This window comes from Topomyia yanbarensis, chromosome 2 (genome assembly GCF_030247195.1).
Source record: "Topomyia yanbarensis strain Yona2022 chromosome 2, ASM3024719v1, whole genome shotgun sequence".
NCBI classification, from domain to species: Eukaryota; Metazoa; Arthropoda; class Insecta; order Diptera; family Culicidae; genus Topomyia; species Topomyia yanbarensis.
In genome coordinates this window covers 67,495,089-67,519,867 of record NC_080671.1, presented here as the reverse complement: position 1 = coordinate 67,519,867, position 24,779 = coordinate 67,495,089, and the positions used below count along the sequence as shown (strand labels likewise).

General features: G+C 34.4%; 1 protein-coding gene across 1 annotated transcript in view; it reads right to left on the bottom strand.

The window, feature by feature from the left end:
* LOC131678292 (CD63 antigen-like) overlaps positions 1–24,779 on the bottom strand; it is a 234,650-nt gene that overhangs the window by 18,221 nt on the left and 191,650 nt on the right. Inside the window, exons 3-4 of the mRNA XM_058958334.1 lie at positions 9,713–9,785; positions 666–781 (exon numbers count right to left, since the gene is read on the bottom strand). Coding sequence (XP_058814317.1) covers positions 666–781; positions 9,713–9,785 — 189 coding nt within the window. The remainder of the gene's footprint in view (positions 1–665; positions 782–9,712; positions 9,786–24,779) is intronic.

Sequence of the window (24,779 nt, the reverse complement as noted above, 5' to 3'; positions counted from 1 at the left end):
GTAATACCGTAAGGTAGTGCCGGGGAGAAATCTGGTTCTGGGCAAGAGAAGTGGTTTTTAGTGGGTCAAGAGGCAGACCAAACCCGTTCCCTGAGACGTTAGAGTTTTATACATTTTTTGCATTCTCAGGGCTTTTTTAAAAGTTTTGTCTGCTCCCTAAAGAAATGCACACACACTTACCCACACAGTATATGACAGAAAGTCGATTTTTGGAGTGATTGCATAACCTTTCTTTATATGAGAAATGATGTATGATGTTTCTATGTAAACATGTCTAATAATTGTGTCCATCGTATAACTTCTTTGAAGCCACAAACTTTGTGATTCACACCACATGATGACAGTGTCCAACTGTTCATTTTCCCAAACTCCTTGTTCTTCAGACCAACGTCGCTGAAACGACTGATACTACTTATTGAAACGACACCATACTTTGGACGGGTAGTGTACACAACAGCCTCTCTAGCTTTAAATTGAAATGATGTCTCTTGTCATTGCTATCAGTGCAAGATTTATTTCACACTTCTGACCGAGCATTTAACTCACGCTCGCACCCAGCCAGCTGCACTATACTGTTATGAACACCCTGACCTTCTGTTCGTCATTTCAATCCCACCCATCATCCCCATGGAAAAAACCACAACCATCCGTCAAACTCTACTCACCGTGATAATCATACAGGGACTTTCCTTCGCTGCTCCACAACATCCGAAGCAGGCTACGACGAATATGACAGATCCAATCACGATTAGCACTATAGGTGCGGTCCAGAAGCTTTCGCCTATAGACGGTACGGCACCACAGAACGGTGACGGCATCACACAAGCATTCCCAGGAGACGTGCCGGTCGAGTTCGTACGGTTGATTCATTATGTGTTGTGTGTTGGGAAGAGAAAAATTGATAAATCAAAAGTTAGCTATCTGTGCACTAAAGGTGGTATTCGAAAAAAAGGACACACTTATTGGTTTGTATTTTTTTCGCAAAGGGATGAAAATGGCAGAAATTTTAATTAAGGGTAGTTTATATTGGAATGCGCACATTTTAAAAAATACTAGAGCAAATTTTTCTATGAATTTTATTGAGCATCACGTATACAAATTTCGGAAGTTGCCGAACCAGAGCGACAAACAGAATACGGAGAATAAAACTAATGAAAGAAAATTGTACAGTAAGTGGCATATAAAGCCAATAAGCAGGTATACGCTATTGTTCCTAAGCCAGTGTGGCAAAGAGCTTAAGTTTAAGCTAAAGTGACCAGATGTTTTGCAAGACGATTGCGGGACGCGTTCAAGAACCTTACCTTTCCCAAATAATTGCACAACTTGTGTAAGATTGAGAAAATTGTCGTAAGTATTCATGACCTGGGTCATATTAGAAGTCGAAAAGGGCATTGTGACAATCAGGATAAAATGGCTCATTTTTCACATTCTCCACGTAATTGGGAAATTTGGCAGCACGACTCAAAATTTTTATGAGTGATTTGAACAATATGAACAGGGCCGCCGAGAGGGGGGGGGGGGGCGGGGTGTTTCCCCCCGGGCCCGGAGTTTTGAAGGGGGCCCGGATTTTTAACAGGAACTAAAATTTTGACAAATACTTTTTCGACAAAAATTTATTTGAGAATGTAATTGAAAATTCAATATCTTGTGCATGAGGTAACTAGAATAGCGAAAATTCTAAACTACTGCATATTTGATATCAACTATATTTATACCAACCTAATTCTCGCATCGAAACAAGATCAGAATCGAGCGGGCATAGCGGAATTTGTACATTGAATGTCATGTATGCAGCTCACCTGGGTTCGAATCCAAATACAGGAATAGAGATTTTTTTATAGGAAAATTCGTAATCTGAATGAAGAAGCGAATGACCTTAAGATTAAAATGTCTATAATCGAAACAAAAATATGATCAGACTTGTAGGGGTTAAACAATTAAATGGTTTGATTAGAAGTCATGAGATTGTCTTCAAATTTCGCCAATATGAAATCGATTTTTAGCATTGAAAATGCTTTACTACACTATATGGGGCTGAGACTAGGTGTAAAATTAAAATCTAAAATTCGATCCGCGTCGCGAAAATGTGGCATAATTTTAAACGACTGCAGCGTTGTTAATTGTTGATGGAATTGTATCATTTACATACCAATCGATTCAGAGAAGTCCAACTTGAAAATTGATTGCAACTTTAAATTGGTATTTCAACTGTACACTATTGAAAAATCCGTATTATTGTAAATGCTTTGGAAAAATGTAAGAAGACATACCAAGTTTTCACTCACGTTTTATTAATTGTTTATAGATTTTCATGATTTGAACACTAATCGATTTAGAAAATTGCCAGTAAAAAATTGTTATCAAATTTATCTGTGTGTTTTATTAGCACACTATTGAAAAATCCGTAAATCCGCAGGGAAAACATATACAATTTTCACAAACTTGCGCAACTCTTTCCCTAACACAGACCTCATCTCGACACTCATAAACGTCTTACACATTTCATCGCATGACATAAAAGGAATGTTTCTGACCGAAGTAATTCACTGCCATACCTACTCTGCTGATGGAACGAGGTAGGTTATTGCTACTGCTGCTGGTAGGGTCTCAGATACATCTTTCATTTGATACGAGTCATGGAAGGGGAGCGTTTCTGTGTGGTGGAAGGATTTTGCTCGCATTTCTAAGCGACGATGGCGGAACAAATGGCGAATTGCTGGTTTATGCAGTGCGTTTAGTCGTACAGGCAAGTCTCAAATCGTTTCATAGGATTCTCGTCCTGTATCACAAGACAGTTATTGGCAAATTGTCCTTATTAGGACGAATATATAATGGAAAAAGAATTGATGAAGAAAATTCCGTTTTTTAATTTGTATTAAGTTTGTGCTTGTCGATTCTGTATCTTTACCAGTAAATTATAATATAAGCAAATATTCTTCAAATTAATAATGTACAAACTAGAAATCTTGCCACTATGGGAAAGCCACCCCAAAAAGAATGATGAAAATATTTTTATTTGTCGTACAAAAGGATGGTCTTCTATCTGCACCAAAAAGTTGATAAAAGAGATCACCTTGTTTCAGTGCTTATTTGACATGAGCTGCGAAAGGAAAATGTTCGTGTGTGTACGTAGCAGAAGCGAATCGCCGGCAAGGTTCGAATCGTTTCAAAGGATTCTCGTTCCGTATCACAAAACATAGTTATCAGCAAACAGTCCTTATTAGGATGAATACATAATGGAAAAAGAATTCAATTAGAAAATTCCTTTCATTATTTTGTATTAATTGTGCGCTTGTTAATTCTGTATCATTCCCTAGTAACACATTAGGTTTTAAGGTTGTTTTATAACCACTCATAAAACTTAGATTGCACTTGTAGCGTGCTATAAAACTTCAATTGTTACTTGGGTTACCAGTGAATCATAACATAAACAAATATTCATACATTATGCAAAAATCCCTTTTATTAGCTTGTCTTCAATCTGTGCTTGTTGATAATCAATTCTGTATCTTTATCAGTGAACAATAACAAGAAAAGTAACAACAAGTAACAAGTGGTCGTGTCTTGTAGACAATCCTCTAATTTTTTTGATTTATTGAATTTCCAATCTTCGAAAGCGTTGGATTAGTATCGAAAGTAATTATTGAAAAAAACCCTGCTTAGGGTTGCCACACCGGTTTTTGGAGACGAATTTCGTGTCTTCGTTCAGGTAAATCCGAATTCGCCCGGAAGAATCCATTGGATTATTTTGCAATTTTACGTTGCCCTTATCTTTACCAGGAATCGTCCAGCACACAGTCCTCATAAACATCATCCTCGGGTTGCAGGCCCTAATTGTTAAGGAGGGCCCCTCTTGGTAATGATAAAAATTATTATAAAAGTGCCATTTGGGTTTACTGTACCGCATTGAACCCTCTCGGTATTGACTAAAATTATTATAAAAGTGTCATTTGGGTTTACTTTACCCCATTGAACCTTCGGTTCAATGGATCATTGTTCCTCACAAAGATTTTCGAAAGAAACTGAAGTGTGATTTCACAACCCGTGTTTGTTTATTGAGGAGCAGAGCAAAGCTCGCTCGGGTTATCCTTCACAGCGAGAGTGGCTGGTGCTTTTAGATTCTTTGTAGGAAGGAAGGAGAGCGAAGTACTACACCCAAGTACATAAATCGACAAAACTGTTAACAAATGCAAAAACATACAACTAAATGTGAACGGCACAGAAAGGTGGAGTGCTTTAGCAAAACATTACACTCTACGGTGAATGTGAAGAAAATAAGATATTTTCCTCCTAGTGCTACGAGCTGCATAAGAAATAAAACAGTGCATATTTATTTGTTTTTAAGCGTTTTATACAATAAAAATCAATGGAAGCGCTCCAAACTTCTATCGAGTGATCACTTTAATTCGAAATTGTAATTGATACCCATGTGTCTCTTGAAGTCTATCCCCTGCTCAGTAAAACTCTACTGGTGAAAGTACCACTAGAGGCGGTAACCCTACCTCTATTTGAGAGCTCAATTGGTCAAATGAATCATCAAAAACTCTTGATATACCTAAATAATTCGAAATAATCCAAAAAATTAAATTTACAATTTAATATATTTTGTTTGCCGTTCATTGTTACAAAATCCATAAAAAATCATATTCAGATACGAGATGATACCGAAACATTTTTGTCTAGGGGTCGTAATCAAATGATGTAGCTTTTTTTCGGAGATATTCTTGCAAAGCGGCCAGGAATGGAAAAAAGATAAATACGTTTTACAATTCTTTCAAATACGGCCTTTTATCAACATTTTCATTATAACAGCAAATTGCGTGCACAACAAGCCCCTTTTATGAGGAATATAGTGTTAATAGTTTTGTTTTGAATTTTATATGTCATGGAGCATGAAGAGATGATCTCTCAGTTCACAATCCTGCAGCTGCCAATGATTCTAAGAAGCATACGTTCAACTAAATTACTAAATTGTGTTTGATTGATTTCGAAGAGAAAATTTAACTCTGCTACCAAACTAAATCAACTAGTTAGCAAGATTAGCTAACTAATGTAGCAAGTTAAATCCGCATACAAAATCTTTTCGTTTTGGAGCAGTGAGCGTGAGATTTTGAACGTCGCTTCCTGAACGTAACGATTTTATTTTTATTTTTGAACTATTTACTAGAAATCAGTTACAACATTCTTGTAAAATATTTTAAGGTGTGCTAACACACCAACACAAAGAATAATTCATGTTTTTATAGGATTATGAATGTTTTCGAAACCAGCATAGCGTAAAACTCAACCCTAACCCTTATTTGAAATTTGATCCATGTTTCTCATTTTTTTTTAATTTTTACATGGATTTTTTTTATTTTGTTAAAATTTCATTTATCTATTTTTTCAAGTTGTGGATTGTATTTGTATTTCTACAATTTTAAGATTCTGCCTTTTTTATGTATTTCCATTTTTTTATTTTATCCATCTTTTTACGTTCCTTTTACGTTCCTTTTTATAAATTAAAAAAGATGGGAATTGAGCCTGAGCTGCGTACGTGGTTAGAATCATATCTATCCAACCGCCAGCAAATAATCAAATTCAAAGGAAAGCAATCTAATCCAATTGAAGTCACCTCAGGAGTTCCACAAGGCTCTCATTTAGGACCTCTATTGTTTATTTTATATGTGAACGATATTTCCTTCCTTCTCAAAAAACTGAAAGTACTAATCTATGCCGATGACATGAAACTTTACTTGGAGATAAGAAATGCCGAGGATATTGATACATTCCAAAACGAAATTCTAGTTTTCCACACGTGGTGTCAAAAAAGCCTCCTACAGCTAAACGTGAAAAAATGCAATTCAATCACTTTTAGTCGAAAACGACAAACACCGAATGTTGTGATTACCTTAGGAAGACAGACTGTAGCAAAATGTGAAAGAATTAGGGATTTAGGCGTTATATTAGATTCCAAGTTAAATTTTATTGATCATTATAACACAATTATTCACAAAGCTAACAACATGCTCAGTTTTATAAAACGCTTTAGTTATCATTTTGTAGATCCGTATACAATCAAAACATTATATATTGCTTATGTTAGGTCGATATTGGAATATTGCAGCATCGTTTGGTGCCCTTTTTCAAGCACACATGAAGAACGAATAGAATCTGTACAAAAACAATTCATATTATTTGCCCTTCGTAAACTAGGTTGGATAGCATTTCCTCTGCCATCTTATGAAGCACGCTGCATGCTTATCAATATACAAACATTGAAGGAACGTCGTGAATTTGCAATGCTTTCGTTCATTAATAATATCGTCTCGCATCGTATTGATTCATCCGAAATTTTATCCAAATTGAACTTTTATGCACCTTCTCGACAGCTACGAAACCGAAGCATATTCTCAATAACTCCATATCGCACAAATTATGCAAAATATGGCCCTATAAATCGAATGATGGCTGTTTATAACCGCTATTGCGAATCAATTGATTTTACAATGTCCAAACTAAAACTCACACAATATTTTATACATAAAAGAAATTCTAACGCATAAGAAAATGATTCTGTAAAAGCTGAAATTGTTTTATTTATAATAAAATTACGTATATATATATTTTAGTAAATAAGAAAAATGTAAACATTACTGTAACTATACCAGTCTACATCGATTGACGAAATAAATAAATAAATAAATAAATAAACTTTCTCTTTTTTCTATTGCTATCACTATCACTTACTTTAATTTATAGTTTTTTCTCTGTTATTTCATTTTATTCACAATTTTTCGAGAAAATTCTGCTCCCTTTATTTAATTTTTCTAATTGTTTCATATTTTAATACTCTGCTTTTGTATTTGTTTCTTTTTTCATTCCATCCAATTTTTAGAATTTGTCTATTTACTACATTTATTCTTATCATAGCCTTTTTCTATTTCCGTTTTTGTCATATTTTTTTTTCATTTCCATAAGCAATTTTACTTATTCAAATTCATTCCAATTTGTCTTATTGTTTAATTTTTACCTTTCTCCTATTTTCTTCCTTATGTTTTTAACTTTTCGTTTTTCGTAGTTTTATTTTTCCCACTGATCGTTTAATATAATTTTATTTATTTCTTATACCCTTTTCTTAAGATTTTATTCGTTATTGTTATTTCTTCATTGTTTCCATTTAACCTATTTTGAAAGTACTTTTTCTGTTAACCATTTTCTTGTACGTTTATATTATATTATATTGATTTTTTTATTTTCCTAAAAAAACATTTGATCTTTTTTTAACACTATGCGCAGTTTTCCTTGATTTTACATTAAGTTCGTTATTTTAATTTATTTCAAATTTCATTTCTAGTGTTTTTCTATTCTTTAAATAATTTAATCCATTTTATTCATTTTCTTAGTGTTAATTTCTCCATTTTTGTGTTTCTATAGTATACCAAGTTGGCATTTTCCTACTATCTTTGTTTTTCATTTTGTCTGTTTGCTCCGTTTTTGTTCATTATCCAATTTTCTTTACTTTTTGTCTTTTCATCATTCCACTTTTCCAGTTTTTCAAAATTTTCCGGTTCGTCCATTTATTTTAATTTCTCTATGGTTATTTTATTCTTGTCTTTTATATACACTCCTGTAATTTTATGCATTCTTAACGTTCTATTGCTTTAAATATGTCTTGTTTTAAATGTTAAATAAATTTTATTATTCTTGATTTATCGAGTTTTTCAGTTTTATGCATTTTTTATATTAATGTTTGTATTCTTTTTAGTAGTTTTTCTTTCATTTTTATTTATTCTTAAAATTTTTCCTACTTTCTTATCGATTTTTCATTATTTTCAACATTTGTTCAATAATGTTCGAATATGTTTTTTCTAGTTACCTGTTTTCTTTTATCATTTTTTTTTATAGATTTTATTTTGGTTTTTCTAGATTAAATATTTTTTGACAATTGACATTAATTTGTTTATTTGTTTGATTTTGTTGTTTGTAGCTCTTTTTTACATTCTTTTAATATTTAGTTTTCCTGTTGTTTTTCTTTTATCTATTGCCGTTGATCGCCGTTTAGATATTTTTAATTTCTGTAATAACTACATTTTTAATCTTTCCATTTCCGTACTTTTATAAATACTATTGACAAAAATGACGCTTTTCAAAGTCACCAAAACTGTCGAAAATGTATTTAAAAAAAACTCCCACAGTAATGAATTTCAAACATTAACTTTTTTTTGTACTCAGGCAATACACAGTGGTGGGGGGCCGTACGTTGGACCCCCCGGGCCCGTATTTTCTCTCTGCGGCCCTGAATATGAATGTACAATATGAGTATTTTGAAACAAAAATCCGCATTTTGACAAATGCGGGACACTTTCCGGGACGTTTGACCATGCGGGACAAGACCTCGAAATCCGGGACTGTCCCGCCTAATCCGGGACGTCTGATCACTTTAGTTTAAGCCGTATTTGGAGGACAACATCTCTTCGGGGGTGTTGCCATCCTATTATCGCAATATCCCCTCAGGGATGTTGATCCCATCATGAAATGATGAAAAGACAAATCACGGCAAGGCATAAATCTTCGATCGACATAGGGAACGTGTCATTTGATCCAGTTGCTACTGATCAGAGTTAAAAATATTCAATTTCATTAAATGAAAATTGATCATATTCAGCCGCACTCATTTTCAATATTCAGTGACGCAGTTGAAAACGTCAAACGAACAAACCGCCCTCTCATCCATGCAGATTTTCATTCGTCTCCGATTATTACACGAAGCGATCGTGCGGCAACGATTCAAACGCATCGAAGTAGGCCCTGGCACAATGTAAGCAATGATGATTGTTGTTTCATATGCTTTACCGGCATTTGAAAACATTTTCCTAGATAATTAGTGAAATGAATATATTGTACGATATTCAACTGAATGAATAACATGGATATTTGAATAAATATTTTTTCTATTCACCGCGAGTCGCATCAGGTTCATTTTCAGCCGTCAAAAAAGAGCGTCGACCACTCGAATTGAATTTGTAAATTGAATACCATACGCTATGTAATCAAGTAATAATTGCTGTTAACGACTTTTATGATTAAAAAGCACCCTTTAGTAGTACTTTATTTCCAGAAGGCTTGAAGAGAATCCGAAAATATTTGGTAACCTATTTTTTATGTGTTCATTTTTTTTCGAATGCACCCTTTAAATTGAACACAGAAGACCAGCTGTGCCATCAAGCTTTCCGGTCAGTGATTCTTCGATGAAATCGAAAACTTCAGTGCGCTGGTGATCCATGGCAGATCCAATCAGTTTGAATGGACCACCCTCACCCAACCTAACCGCTATAGTTATCAAAGCGTAATTAAAAGCCACCTTCTATGATCAGAACTGCAAGAGTGCGATTGTTGATTTCATTCTATCCGTTGTTCATAGAAAAAAATAATTTTAAGTGGTATGAACACAAAAGTAAATCGCTTTAGCTCATCAATAATTCGCTTTATCATAGGATAACAGAAAGCAAATTGCAGATGAATTTGAAGGATTTGAAAAATTCGCAGAAGGAACTAAACAACTCAACCCTATATGTTGGAATGAGGAAGGAATGGCAAAAAATAAGATTTTTCCGAGAGGAAGGTTGTCCAGGTTTACATTTTCCTCTATTCCTCTCTGGCAATCGATACTTCATCTATAGAGGTATTCCCAAATGATAATATAGTGCGAAAACCTGACAACTTTACTTACCAAGAAAGTTTGAATAATGATGATACGATGACTGGATGATAGCTCCGGTCACTACAACGACCAATCCGGTGATCTGAAAAAAAGATCGAAAAGGCATGTTTATTTTCAATAAGATTTGTGACTAATAACAAAAGAATCTTAACAATGATAGTAGTTTTTCTTTTCCCAATATTAAATTGCATTCAATTCCAGTAACTTGGGACAACACAAGCGAAAAAGCTATGCGGAAGTGAAAAGGTGCCATCATATTTTATAACCGCACTCATTATAAACTTCACCTCGCTTTCTTTGTTATAATATTATATAGTACATACTTATATTGGCATGGCGACCAGGAAATGAAAAGATGCAGTAGCAGTGAAACTTTTCTCCTCACAGTGTTAGGGTGGGAAACCTTAAATACTAAATCTGGAAGCAAAAGGAGCAAGATGCTGTTGACTTTTTCCGCTTTTCCCGCCAGGACAAAGGGTCTTTCGGTAGTTTGCTATCTCTGCGAGAATGGTCATTGTGCAGAGCTGTGGCAATCACATGCAGGATCAATTTTGCAGGCTGCAAAAAAGATCCTGAACGCGACGTGCTAGCTGCGGGCAGGTGGAGGGTTTTCATTGGAAGCCATTAATAAATAATTCATGATTTAAAGCTCATTTGTCACCTGCATACTGCGAACAAGTTAATGAGCGTCCGATATATAGCTGCCAGAGAAATACTTGCTGCTATATTGTGTGGTTTTCCAATGTAGTACCCTGTATCACCTGGCGGGTAGTTCAGAGTTCAAACACATACAGACAGTTTATGGTTTATCAACATAAACCACTTTCAATCCAATACAATTTTAACGAATTATTTTCCCCAAGAAATGCTTTTTATAACTTCTTAGATATCCTAGATACAACTTGAGTATGCTTCAGATAGTTTTTCGACTTGGCAAGATACAAATCATCGGTCTATCATTTATAATATCGAAGTTATTGTGTAAATTTTAATAAAAATTGAAATGGAAAAATCTCACTTATAGGAGGAATAATCACTAAAAACATAGCACCAAGGGGTGAGTCCATTAGTCTGGCCATTTCAAAGTGAACAATACATTGCTATTTGGATCACTATTTCTTCAAATTGTTGATCTCGTTCGAAAATACACAAAATAAGCTAATTCAGTAATATAGCAATTTGTCCTTTTTCATACTATATACTTTTTTCAAAATGTTAGAATGTTTTTTAAAAGGTTATATAAAGGATTCAGCTTGGCTTTTAGGGGGTCATCCACAAGCAACAACGTTGAAGGTATTAAAGATAAAAATATTGTGTCTTCAACGAAGTTGTTGGCAGAGATATGCTCTACATCTTTGTCGAAGACAAAACTTTAATATATTTACTTGAATGCGAAAGTTTGGTAAAATTGTTGAGTTTAAACAAAAACATGCAAATTTTTGGTTGGAAATCAACCTGTAAGTTTTGTGAAAATGTAAAAAAAATGAAAAGGCTCGCATCAGACGATAGTGGTTCGTTTTTCGAACATTTCCCGAGTTGTTCCGAGTCGATTGATAAAGTAGTCTCTGAAGTATCCTGCCAACCAGTTGAAAAGGACATCTGCGGACACCCGCGGAGGAGGGTGATAGCGCTGTAAAAATCCATTCGAAAATTCATGAAACAAAGATCATGATTTCGTGAACTGAAAGATTTAGGAAAACCGTGATCAAAATCCTGAAATTATGAATAATAACCTTGTATTCATGAAAGTATTACCGTTTCCCAAAAACTAGTTCGCCCCCAATATATACATGGCGTTACATTCGAATGTTTGGTTGAGTTACTGTGGCTGTTCCCTGGACACGTTTAGTTTTTCTTGTGATTCTGGTTCATAATTTGGGGATACACTGCCAACAGTTAAACGATGTTCATGATACCAGGAGCTTATTCACGATTTTCGTAATTTCTCATCACGTTACCGTCATGAGTTTACTGTCGGATTTTTCTGTCAGAATAGCATTTTTATGTTCATGATTTCAGAATCTTAGTCGAAATTTTCGTAATTTCTATTCACGTCATCGTGATATTACAGTATGAGTAGAGTAATTCATGAACATGATTTCAGGATCATAGTCACGATTTTTGATATTTTTGTAAGGATCTTAGCCACGATTTTTGATGTTTTTGTCACAAGTAGTGTGATTTATGTTCATGATCTCAGGATCTTTGTCACGATTTTCGTAATGTAGCTCGTTATGGTGATGTTTTATTCTTAAGTTTACTTTCGAATTTGACACGTGGAGTGATGTGACTTATATTCTTGATATCAGCAGTTTTATCATGATATTCGTAATTTTACTTCGCCTTCTCGCGATATGTTATTTTTTGGTTACTATCAGATGTTTTACTTGAAGTAACTTGACAATACTAACTGGATCATAAAAGTGTGACTGATTCGCGGTATCTTGTTCTGTGAACTATATTACGAGCACGATTTGTAACTCTATAATATTGCTCAACGCAGTTTTCGTTTTCTGTCATGACGACAGCGTTGCAATAGTTGCAGTCATCCATCGGCGGTCACTGACTCCAACGACCCAACCAAGAGAAAACCCTTGCGCAACTTCCCTGCGAACTCTTTGTCCTGGTAGAATGGCTTGTGGGGTCAGCGCGGTACCATTTGCGCTAAATGCAAACATCGTCATAGCGTTTCTGCTTTCCAGTAGCTTGCTTAATTTCGTATACATCACGGAGGCCACTTTTAGCGATAAATTCTCTGCTCTTCGAATGCAAATGAAACGATGTTTCATCGCCGCGGGATAAGCCAAGTTGCTTGATCATTGCTTAATAACGAATCCCTCATTACAGAGAACCAAGCCAACCAACCTCGAATATCAGATTCGCTGACCCGTCCGCTGGTAGCTGTTATATATTCCAGAGTAGGCAGGGAAAATTCTGGAAATGATTCGAAGCATTTCCTTGCTAAAAACCATTAATCAAATTTTGTCTTCATTTTTTTGCAATATGTGCTGACCTGGATGACCGTTTTTAATAATGGAGTTGGCCGTTGAACTGATGCGACAAATTTGTTGACTTTAAAGGCAAGGTCGCTCGGAAAACCGGAAAACCCCTATCCTGCATGTCACTCAACCACTTAACTTCTTTCCCCTCCTCCTCCTCTACCGTTAGCACAGATCTTGATGCTGGAGTTTTCCCATCCTGCCGGTAACCACTCAGTTGGTACCGAACCATAGAAACGGCAATGGTTTTTTTTATGCATGCGGCATACCACGTCATGCCATTGCGTATTCATTTTATGCACATTTCTAGTACATCTCCCGGGTACCGCGCAGCGTTTATCATTACGCAGTTCCCTCCATTTTGCTGCAAAAGTACAAGAAGGATCCATCCGCGGAATGATACATAGTGTTTTAGGTACTTACCTGAACGATTTACAACAGAGTTCGATGCAAAACAGTTTGCGCAATAAACAAATGTGTGAAATGAACTTTACGACTTAGACACACAAGTAAATGTTTATCAGTTGATAGCACACTTTAGACTGAAAATTTCAACAGTCACTAGATCAAACGCCCAGAAGCATCGGAAAAATCAATTTGAGTAAGCTAATACTACGTTCACACTACGAGTTAAAACATGTTTTAACGCTATCTTGATGACATTTTTCTTGATCCTAATTATTATAACGTGTTTTAACTCTGTAGTGTGAACGTAGTATAAGGCCACATAAAGCGCATACCATTTGGTAAAATTTTTAACTTTTAATTAAAATCTGACACTTCGAAAGTTATTTGCAAAATAACCCTACTCTGGAGCATAGTTAAAATTGACAGAGCGATAGTTAAATTTGACAGCTCGATGGTTAAAATTTTGCCCATGATGCAGAATAAAAAGGTGGAAACATTTTCTGTACCTAATTGAGGTTGTCAATATTTTTCAATACAAAATTAAGGGATAAAGATGGAAACGATAACGTGTTAAGATTTGTTTGGGTTATTTCATGATGTGGATGTTTACTTTTCGAGGCTATGCCTGTCATACTTAATGTAATAAGAAAAAAAACTAATTTTAAAATATCGACAAATGTTCACACCTCTACCAACTTGTGGTCATCGCATGTCAACTTTTGAAATGGTTCGCTCTCTCGATTAAATTTTTCCATTCAAAAGAAAATAACTTTCGAACTGTCAAATTTTAACTAAAGGTTAAAAAATGGCCAAATGGTTCACAGTCTAAATGGGTGCACCAGTTTTTCGCCCGATCAAAAACTACATCAAAATATATTATACATATAAAAAATTATTTCATGGTTATATCTAAGCATTATACATCATAATTTAAAATTGAGTGGTTGCATATTCCTTTTAAAATTAAGTGAAACAAAATGTATAGTTTTAGCCCTACAGCTAGGGAAAGGTCTGTATGTTAAAGGGTATATTTGATTAAAGCCAAATTTACACCTTTCCGATCTAATTCAGTGACGGTTCGGTACCGCGAACGGACATCAATATTCTTTTTTTTTATTTCGATTATAGAGGTTTTAACCTTAAGGTCATTCGCCTTAGTCGGGTTAGAAAAATCTCTTATGAAAAATTTCTAACCCTATGTGCGGGGGGTCGGGACTCGAACCCAGGCGCGCTGCGTACAAGGCAATCGATTTACCAACTACGCTACGGCCACCCCCCAATATTCTTTCATACACGTCAAATACGAGCATTCCGGCATAGATCCGTGCCGGAGAAGTGTGAATGCTCGCATTTAAAGTATATAAAAGAATATTAATGTCCGTGCACGGTATTGAACCGTCACTGAATCGGATCGGAGAGGTGTAAATTTTGCTTTAATCAAATAAAAACCAAAACATTCAGACCTTTCTCCAGCTGTAGGGCTATAATCATACATTTTGCTTTACTTTCACTTTCACTCGGTATAAAAAGTAGTTCTTACAAAAAAAATTCTTCACTAAGAGAAATAAAGTATCCCTTAGTGGAGAAATTTTTTGGTAAAAACTACTTTTTCTACACTAAGGAAAAAATTGTTTAAAACCATATTTGCGTCCTGTCACTAAGTTAGTGTCGGATTCTGATGAATTGTAGGCGTTACGTAAATCCCATACCTAATTTAGTTATAGGTTTTGCGCCCTTAACGCGCAAATGTGGTTTTACACAATTGTTTCCCTAGTGAAGAAAAAATAGTTTTTTTTATTTAATTGTTCTCCATTGAAGAGAAGTTTTAGCATAGTGCTTTTATTAGTTTTTTTTACTGAAGAGGACTTCTATTAACATCAGTTCAAACATCGACAATCTACCGTACTTCATGGTAGCTATTCCACGAATAGAAACCCAGCTTGCAACTTTTCACTTCCATGATATTTTCGATAAAAAAATACAGAACTAAATTTTATGTTTCGAATTATTGGAATTTATTAAGAGAATGTAAAATATAGTATTACCCGAAATTTTAGCCGGTATCAGTTGGAATCAATTTTTGCATTAAAATATGTAAGACACCGCAATGAACTCAGATATTTTTGTATTTCTAAGTAATTTCGTGATTATTTCTACAGAATAATAAATTGTGTTCTTCTGGAAATAGTTGGTATCAGTTATATTCGATTGGTGTATGCAAATATGTAGGGGGCGGGCTTGGGCGTTGCGAAACATTTTTTTTTAAATTCTCTAAGTCCCCTCCTTTCATATTGTGACAAATGTCAAAGTAAGCTCAGATGCCAAATTACACATCATTTGGACAATTTTAGAACCCCGCTCACTTCGCTTCAAGTTTTTGAAATTGGTATTTAGGGAAAATATGGAGAAAAAATATATTAAATGCAATAAACTCAGAAAATTACGATTTTTACCTCTTTTTACCTTAGTATTTGAATGAAGATGATTTTGTTTCTCAAAAAATAAGGGGAAGTGAGATACTGGGCTATTTTGTCCCCAAAATGACCTAGCACTTTTAATAATTTTTCTGCTCCGTGCTGCAAACCATACATATTTTGCGATCTCAGAACGGCACCTTTGCGACCTTCGTCCGAGTGCGAGAAGTTGCGGTTATAGGGCATTTTGTCATTCACATTAAATTTTATCGTTTTCTAGTGCATATATCCATGTACCTTGTTGAACGTGGAAAATCTTTAGGACTAAAACAAAAAAACAAAAAACAGATTTTCTACCGGTAAAATTCAGAAACATGAGATTTTTTGACAATTAGTCTCGATTCCACATTTTTATTATTAAATTGCACATATTAACTTCATTTAACAATAAATTATTATTTATTGTACTATTTCTAGTGTAAAATATGCTTAGGGATCACATAAGAAAAGTTTCATTTTTAGAATAGAATACGGGGAGTTAGGATACTAAGACATTTAATGAAAAAAATGTAGTCTGTAGAGTTAATGTAAAAAAAAATTCATGCTTCCGAATTTTACCGGTAACGAATCTAGTTTTTTTTTTGTCCTAAGAATTTTTCACGTTCAACAAGGTACATTTTATGAAAATTGATTGAAGAATAATAAAGCAAACTGCAAAATGTATATGATTTGCAGCATGACGAAAATGCATCCATTCAAATATTATTTCCTAAGGTTATTTCCTTTAAAAAGAGGTATAAATCGTAATTTTCTGAGTGCTACTTCAAAAGTTATAGCATTTAATATATTATACCTCCATATTTTCCTAGTTTGTAACTCGATTGCTTTGTACGCAGCTAATCTGGGTTCAATTCCCAACTCCGCACATAGGGTTGGAGATTTTTCAAAATGAGTTTTTTCTAACCCGAAAAAGGGGCGAAGGTACATAGCATTGAATTCAAAGTATATTTGTTGAATAAGTATAATTTTTGTACTTCAGAGAATTTAGAAATCATCGATTCTTCTAGAAATTGTGGCTGACATTAATTGAACATTATGGGTGCGTAATGTAGTTTGGGAGAAATCAAAATTGGTTTTCATCATTCGATTCTCACACACAATTATCTTACCGTTATGCGGGATAAAATGTGGGATCATTGTCTACTCGATTTTGTACCACAGTGTACCTGCAAACCAATTTTCAACATAAACTGAATACATTGTTCCGCTACCTAATAGGAAAAATAAGCAAAATGAAGGAAATGTACCCAAAAAAAATAAAAGCGGAAAAAAATCCATTTCACCATTTCAGCTCACTCCACGAAGATCTGTCCTTTGAAGTATTATAGCCGGTGAACATCATGAACTTTCTGTCGAATGGAACGAGGTTTACTTGTTAAAAAAGAGATTCTAACTGCTAGAGGTCGCAAGCTGCTGCTAGCACTGGTTGGGTACTATCTCGCTTTTGCATATGATAGCTTCATTATTTTGTCATGTATTGCCAAAACAAAGTAAAGGGTACCAATGTTTATGCACATAGTTAGATAGCAGCGCTTTGCTTCCTCTAGTAGGTATACTCTTTTCTGCTGGTACATACTATAGCACCAAACTATATACTCGAAACCGAGTGCAACCAAAGCGGCGCGGCCGTCAGGACACATTAATTGTTATACATTTCCCGCGAATGTTGCCATACGTTATGATTTGAGCCCCCTTGGGATGGATCTGCATGGAGCAGTCTCTGTTGGTGATTTTCCAGTATGAGAATAATTATTCTGATTACGGAACACATGCGGGTAACTTCAATCAATCCTGAACGAAGAGAAAAAAGCAGCAACTATCTGTTTTCTCGGTGATTGTAAGGCCTGCAAAGCAACGTGCAGATTAAAGTGAACGAAACAGTTTCCATCGGTTTTCATCTTATTCGCTGCTTTCGAAATAGAGCCAAACAAAAGCGTTTTTGTTTTTGCACGGACCGACTGTAAACTACCAATAATTTACCAATACTTTCGAGGCTATGAGTGAAAAATACTGCTTATCATTACCTTATGACAATGCAATTCACAATAAAAATCGCTGCTATCTAGGACGTGAAAATATTAGGCTTGATAGACCACTACCATTATCGATGTGAAAACCAATTGAAATTGCTCCCTGGCCGACACGAAATTCATTTATTATAGAAAATGGTTTACACGATGCTGTTCAACACACGTGCGGTAGACGCAGCAAACGCTATAATACCGAATATAAAATTGGCGTGGCGCACAGTGGCCGAAAACCGGACAAAACCTATGTTTCTAATATTGATATTTTTATTTTTCCTAGTACTGAATGACATATTCTCTGTATTTTGTGACAACCGAATGAGACATAAATTCTGAATAGCAATTTAAGCATCGATGTATCAGACAATTCTAATGAAATTCATTTTCGAAATCACAGTATCTATCTTCACTTCAAAAATATGTTGCTCTTTCAATTCAAATTCGATTTGAGTACAACTATTTTCATTTTAAAGGGCATTTAAATTACTTTGTTGATCATTTCAACCTTTTCGCCATTGATTCGAACTATGTAATATTATTACAAATATATCTTAAGTGGCTTGATAGCAAATTCCTTTTTCACAAATGTAATCTGTACAATCAGGTGAAACAGTTCGGAACGGTCACTTGTTATACATTCTATGGGAAATAATCTATACTTTTCGAATTTAAAAGTGTCGTTTTCCGTTTTTTCCCGGAGGTGTTAAAATGGACATTTTTCAATGTTTGCTGATATGGAGGAGCATGGTGATTTGTGCAAAAGAAGAACTGAATAAAACGTAAACAAACACTTTTTGGAGAGATTGAAAGTAGTTTTATCCAATTATTATGTTGTTATACCTAGTTTCAGTGATATCTAATCAGTAAAAAAAAAGATTAATCATAAAAATGGCATTATGCTAATAAAAAAAGATTTGATAACACTGTATGGAAAAATTTATCTCATCGTTTATAACTTTTGACATTAAAAATGAGCTCAACACCCCAAAATTACCTTAACCCTCCGGAAGTCGCGCAATTGGCCCACTGAACGAGCAGCCGCTGGTTCCCTGAGACGATTTCGCTAGATTTTCAGAGCAGCGTGCACTCAGTGCACTAGAGCGACTTCCGGAAGGTTAACATATAATTTTCAGCCAGATTGGGCAATATTTTTGGCGCAATGGTTCGGTGTAATAAAAACAGTGTGGCATAAAATTGATTTTTTTTTCGAATACCAGATGCGAAAGTTTTGAAAGTTTGGCACACGTCATAGAGCATAAATTGGAAAGAGTCGGTGGTAACTTTTTTTTCATTAGCCGAACAACGATAGAAAGTGCGATGATTTATTCACATAACAACTGAAATTTATTAACAAAAATGTCAACTGTCGTATGCGGTAAAAAAATAATCACTTTACAACATACCTTTTTTATGCGATGATATGCTACTGCTACCAAGTGTTAGTTCGATTTTGAAGATGATATGAATTGTTTTTATACTGTTTTTTTTTTTCTAAAACGGTGATATTTTTCCGCGATACGGTTTATTCGTTTTAGGATTGGAAATGCGTTATTGTACAGCACTTTATTTCGATACAGCGCCGTAGCCAATGGGGGGAGGGGGAGGGGCGGGGTTTCGGGAGTGAAGCCCCCTTTTTAAGAACAAATTAATTAACTTGAAGAAAAAATTATTGAAACTGACAAATTTAATTAAATATTACAACAATAATTGTCTGATCATTTCTCAACGTATTGATTGTTTCAAGCAGCTTGGGGACTTCTCGAAAATTGTGGGAAGGGATCTTGTAACTTATCTCATAGTTGTCAAATCATATCATTATCATATAAAATACTTGCATGAGAAGACTCAAATGCAAACGGATTCAAACTAATAAACATAATTCTAGGATTTACAATCAACCATAAGCTCACTTTGAAAGGATTGAATATGTGTCATGCTTATGAAACATAGAACTGCTCACCGAAAAATTGCATAAATTTCAACATATGCTGAAAATGTTTTTTTTTAAGAATGGGTAGAGTTGAGACCAAAACTTAGTATTAATAACGAGAATAACACATTCGGAAAGCAGAAGGAAACTTTTGAAAAATGGCCTTTTCAGTATATCTCGAGCAGGTGCATGTTGCATTTTCAATGATATGAATAGTTTGAAAATGTCGAAAACTGTCAAGGGGTTCAAGGTCAAGAGCACATAATTTAAAAACCGTTAACTTTGGAATTTATTATCTTAGATAAGTTTTACAAAGTAAAGCAGCACATCTTCAGAAACCATTTTTGGCGTTAAATCCTCCTAGAAGTAGTTATGGACCGGTAGATTTTCTAGTTGGCACAGGTTAATGTATTCTAAGCATTAAAGCCATCCTTCTTATTCGAAATTATTATATGCATTATAGTCAGTATAGCATTCCTTATAGTCAATTTTTCAATTCATTACAGATCAAAATATTCCTATATATATTATATTTTCACTATATTTAAAATATGCATTTTAATTATATAATCCATCATTTAATGCATTACGTTAAATATTTCCATTATACTCAAAACACAAAAACAATCAAAATATTATTCAATCATAGGGTCTTAATCATATTTTGGTTGTTTTCATGTATCTCCACACTGTATTTACAAAAATTCACAACACCGCAAGTATTAATTTGTCCACTCCAATATTTCGATGGAGTTAAGAAACAGGTTTTGACTACATTATCCAATAAAAAAAAATCATGTACAAGTTTGACAAAAAATATTTGTTTATAACTTTTTAATATTTTTCATGAAATAAACAGAATGATTAAGTTTTAATATACTTCATCCGAAAGCAGAGAAAAAACGCTCATTACATCTCTTGCAGAATTTTTGGTATCTTATTTTGTTATTACAGTACGGTCGATTGAAAAAAGTAAAAATTCGAGATAAAATATCTTAAGAATAAAGAGACGAATATTTTTGACAGCTAAACCGAAATTTGGAAAAAAATTGGGGTGGTAAATTTTGCGTAAAAATCCCTACATACAAAAAAATCAAATTCGTTTAGAGAGTCAACTTTAGTCTGAAGAGGTTGAACTGCACTCGTGTATCAGAAGAAACGTGATGGTGATGGACAGAGACAATAATTTGTGACGGCGTCAGCACGGTTACTTGACGGCGGACTGATTAACGCATACAATTAGAGACTGACAGATCGCAGGTTCGATTCCTGCTCGAGGGCAAATCTTTTCTCAATGTTATTCTGTTTTCGCATAATTTCCGTTGAACATTTTCTCAAAAGCCTTGAAAAAAGAAAAAAAAAACAACATGACATACATCAAAATAAAGAAATGCGAGAAAATAATTTTAATACAACTGTTAGTACTTCAACGCTGTCCACTTTTATTTATATAGCATCAAACTTTGAAATTAAAATAGTTATAGAATTTGCCTTTCGTCATCGTCTCATCAGAATCTGGCACCAACTTGGAGCCAGAAGAAAGCTAGCGTCGGATTGAGGCTGCTAGCAAAAAAGGAGACACTGTTGGTGGTCATCAGCAAATCCATAGTGTTACGTAATGGTCCCGCATAAAAAGTTTTGATTAAGCCAATGAGAATCAATGAAATCGAATCATAGCTCGGCTAAGCAAGACAATGCAATAGGCATGCGGCATCTCTCCCGAAATTACTCTATATAGTGTCCCAGAATTGCAAATGAGTTATACATATCGTATACCATGTCAGATTGTGTTGTATATACATCCGTAAATGTATTTTCTAGAAACGCTTTAATACTATCAGCTATCGCGTTCAACTTGTATTGTTTTCGTTAATTTCGGTAGTTATGTACGAATACAGTCATCGGTTAGGTATATGAATATTTTGTGCATTTAGTATAACTTTTTTAAGGCATAGTCCCAAGTTGGTGCTAGTTACTAACGAGTCGAATTCGAAACACCAAAATCAAGTCTAATTCATATAAATATGAATAATTTAGTTGCAACTGGAATATACCATCAAAATGGCTGACTGGGAAGAATACACCCGTGATTGCTACTATGTCATTAACTAAGATCAATGAAGATTGTAAAATGGACATTTGAAGAAACATGCTTGGGAATAACATAACATTTCATATTCTTCAATTTGATGCCGCACAGAAGAGTATTTGACCGAAAATGCTGGCCGAAAGTCAAACTTTCAAAAACCGTTATCAAGGGCATTATACTATATCATCATATTCCCTAGTAATTTCTGCATTAGATGGCAACCATGTTGCGTGTATTTGCTAAAGTTTGGCAACACTGTTAACGGTCAAAGGTAGGGGTTTTCATTTCTGCTTGGCTCGTTTGAAATCGCGCGTGGAAACAAAATCAACTAAACATTAGTGATTCGAATTGTTTCGACTCAAATATCCTATGTTTTACATTTCTTATATTTAATAAACCAAGGTCAGGATAATATTTTGGTGTAGATGGATTCATATACTCTAAAAAATATACCTGTACCCTGATTAAGTTTCATCCAAATACTACTAGATCTGCGTAAAAAAACTATCGCATAGTTGCGCCATTTTGAATGCGAGCTATATGAATAATTTGTTATTTTTGATATTTTTCCTCGTTTTACTACAATGTCCGTGTGAAGTTCAAACTTTTGCAAGGATATTTCTTTTGTATAATTCTAGGCAAGATTTAGGTTTAGTTAGCTGCGAAAAAAATGATAAAGCACTTCAAAGTGTTTCGGCACCATCTAAGTCATTTGGAAACACTGTTGAAGCAAAATATGTGGTTCAATTTTGCACGGAAACAAATCGATTCATAGCTACAAATGGAGAATGGCTTCAGAAAACTATTTAATTGACTTCTGAGAGTCCATCGCACGTTGGGCGTCCCGTTGAAATTTTGGAGAAGAAAGCAAATCAAACAAAAGAAAAAAATAAACTTAAAATCTTAATTTTTACAAATATCAAATCAATACTTTATTGAATACTTCCATACAGTGAATTTGTATATTGAAAGGTTGAAAATATTAGTATATTAGTCACTATTCACTATTTGTGCTAGTAAAATAGTTCCCAAAATAGTAAGATACGTTTTCATTTTCATGATATAGTTCATTAGATATATGATACATAAATTAATAAATTTTTTGCATGCATGTTTTCACTTGTTTTCAAAGAAATCAGAACTTTGTTTATGGATTCGTGAGCTGGTTCATGATTCATATTATATTATTCACGAACAATCTTGCGTGCTTGCGAATAAGTTCACAAATTTAAAAGACATCCCCGTTTATTTTCACTTTCATGTAATTCTACATGTTTTTTTTTTGAAATTTTGTTTTTCGAAGTGTTTGACAAAATTTCAAATAGTATTCATTTATTCATTTGTGTTCTGTCAACTAACTAATGAAATATAATACAGTTGTGTCCTGCCCGAAGCGACCGGTTCATAGGGTCAAGCAGCAGATATAAAAAAGCTATCAGGACTTCAAACAACATTATTTATTTGATAAGTTTCAGGATGATGTCCGGAAAGAATACGAAAACGATAACGATAACGCGAATAAAATTCGCGAAAATCATGGTAACGCTGTTAATATCATAAACATGAGTCACAGTATTCCGCATGTCAAATTCGATAGCATCCTCGAGAATAAAATATAACGATAACGCAAAGAAATTATAAAAATGGTGACTAAACTCTTGAAATCATAAACACGAATCACATGACACCGCATCAAAAATGGGTGATCTCATGAACAAAAAATAACGATAACGCGAGGAGCAATAACAGAAATAGTTTTGTGGAAATAAATATAGTTTCACGAATACGATCTTTATTATTTATATTTTCAGAAGCTTACTCACGCTTTTTATAATTGTGATCGTCACGGTAAATTTTACGTGATTTTTTTCATGAATTTATGAATAGATTTTTTTCCGTGCATAAAACATATTCTATTACATTAACATAGATTTGTAATAAATTACAGGAAACTACTTTCTTCTTAACTCGTTATATTCGACCGAAAATATGTATAATTCTTTAAAAATGATCATTTCAGCGAAATTTAGAATTAAGGCTTCAATCCAATGGATGTTGACATATTTTGTAAGAATTAAACTTGCGAAACCAATAAGTGTATAATCATTCTCCAAACCGAGTTTAACACTCAGTTCATTGTGTTAGGGCATTCGAAGCTATTTGCACTGAATAGCGACGATTAACCTACAATAATAAAACCAAGAATGATGATACACATAACTATTAGGATCTATTTATTTCATTTATACTAATTTGTTATCCTGAGGTGACCGCTACCCTTCAAAATGGTCAATGTGATTTGAACGCTTTTTCTAGAATACCGAACCGAAAAATTATTGCCCCATATTACCCAATTCATTAAAAGATTAAATGATCTTGCTCCCTATAAAACACCATCCATCAAATCATATCCCCCATTTACAGAATGAAAATCGAGGTTTCATCCCACTTTAAACTTCCACGGTCATACATAGGTGCCTGCACTCCTCCATTATTTCCGTTGTAGAACCCTTCACCAAAATCCGTTTACACCTAACTCGACTCAGCTGCAGTGTATCCCTACGGGTGATGATGATTCAACAAATTCGCAATCCATACGAGAGGGGGTAAATCGGCACATCATACTGACAGCTCGCCAGGAAGCTTCGTCTGGCGTATTGATACAAGTTGCAGCTTGAGGCGGAGATTTGAGTTTGATTGTGATATATTCACCCATAATTCTAGGTCAGGCGTTTCCATTTTAAAAATTGAACATATTTACTGTCATGTATGCAAACTTCGTCTTCTTGTAAACATTTTCAGATCACTGATTTGATTCTACAGGTATTTAATCATTACGGTATCAAAATTAATAAATAGGTCAAGAATAAGCAGGCGCTAGAGGCTGGAGGATTGCTAATTACACTAATTAGTTTCAGATAAATGATAACAGAGATGACTGATATCGCATAATCTTATGGTAGCGAAATAATACACGCGTTACGAGATGATACATAGTCTACCTAGGCTGAATATACAAAACGATTCCATTCGTAGATAATGCTCGGATCGAATGTCGATTGCAATCTCATGTTATGCCTATCCTTGTTTGCATAGGATTCGAAAATGTCTATATACAGCAGACCGACGCAAATACAGTTTTTTTTTTA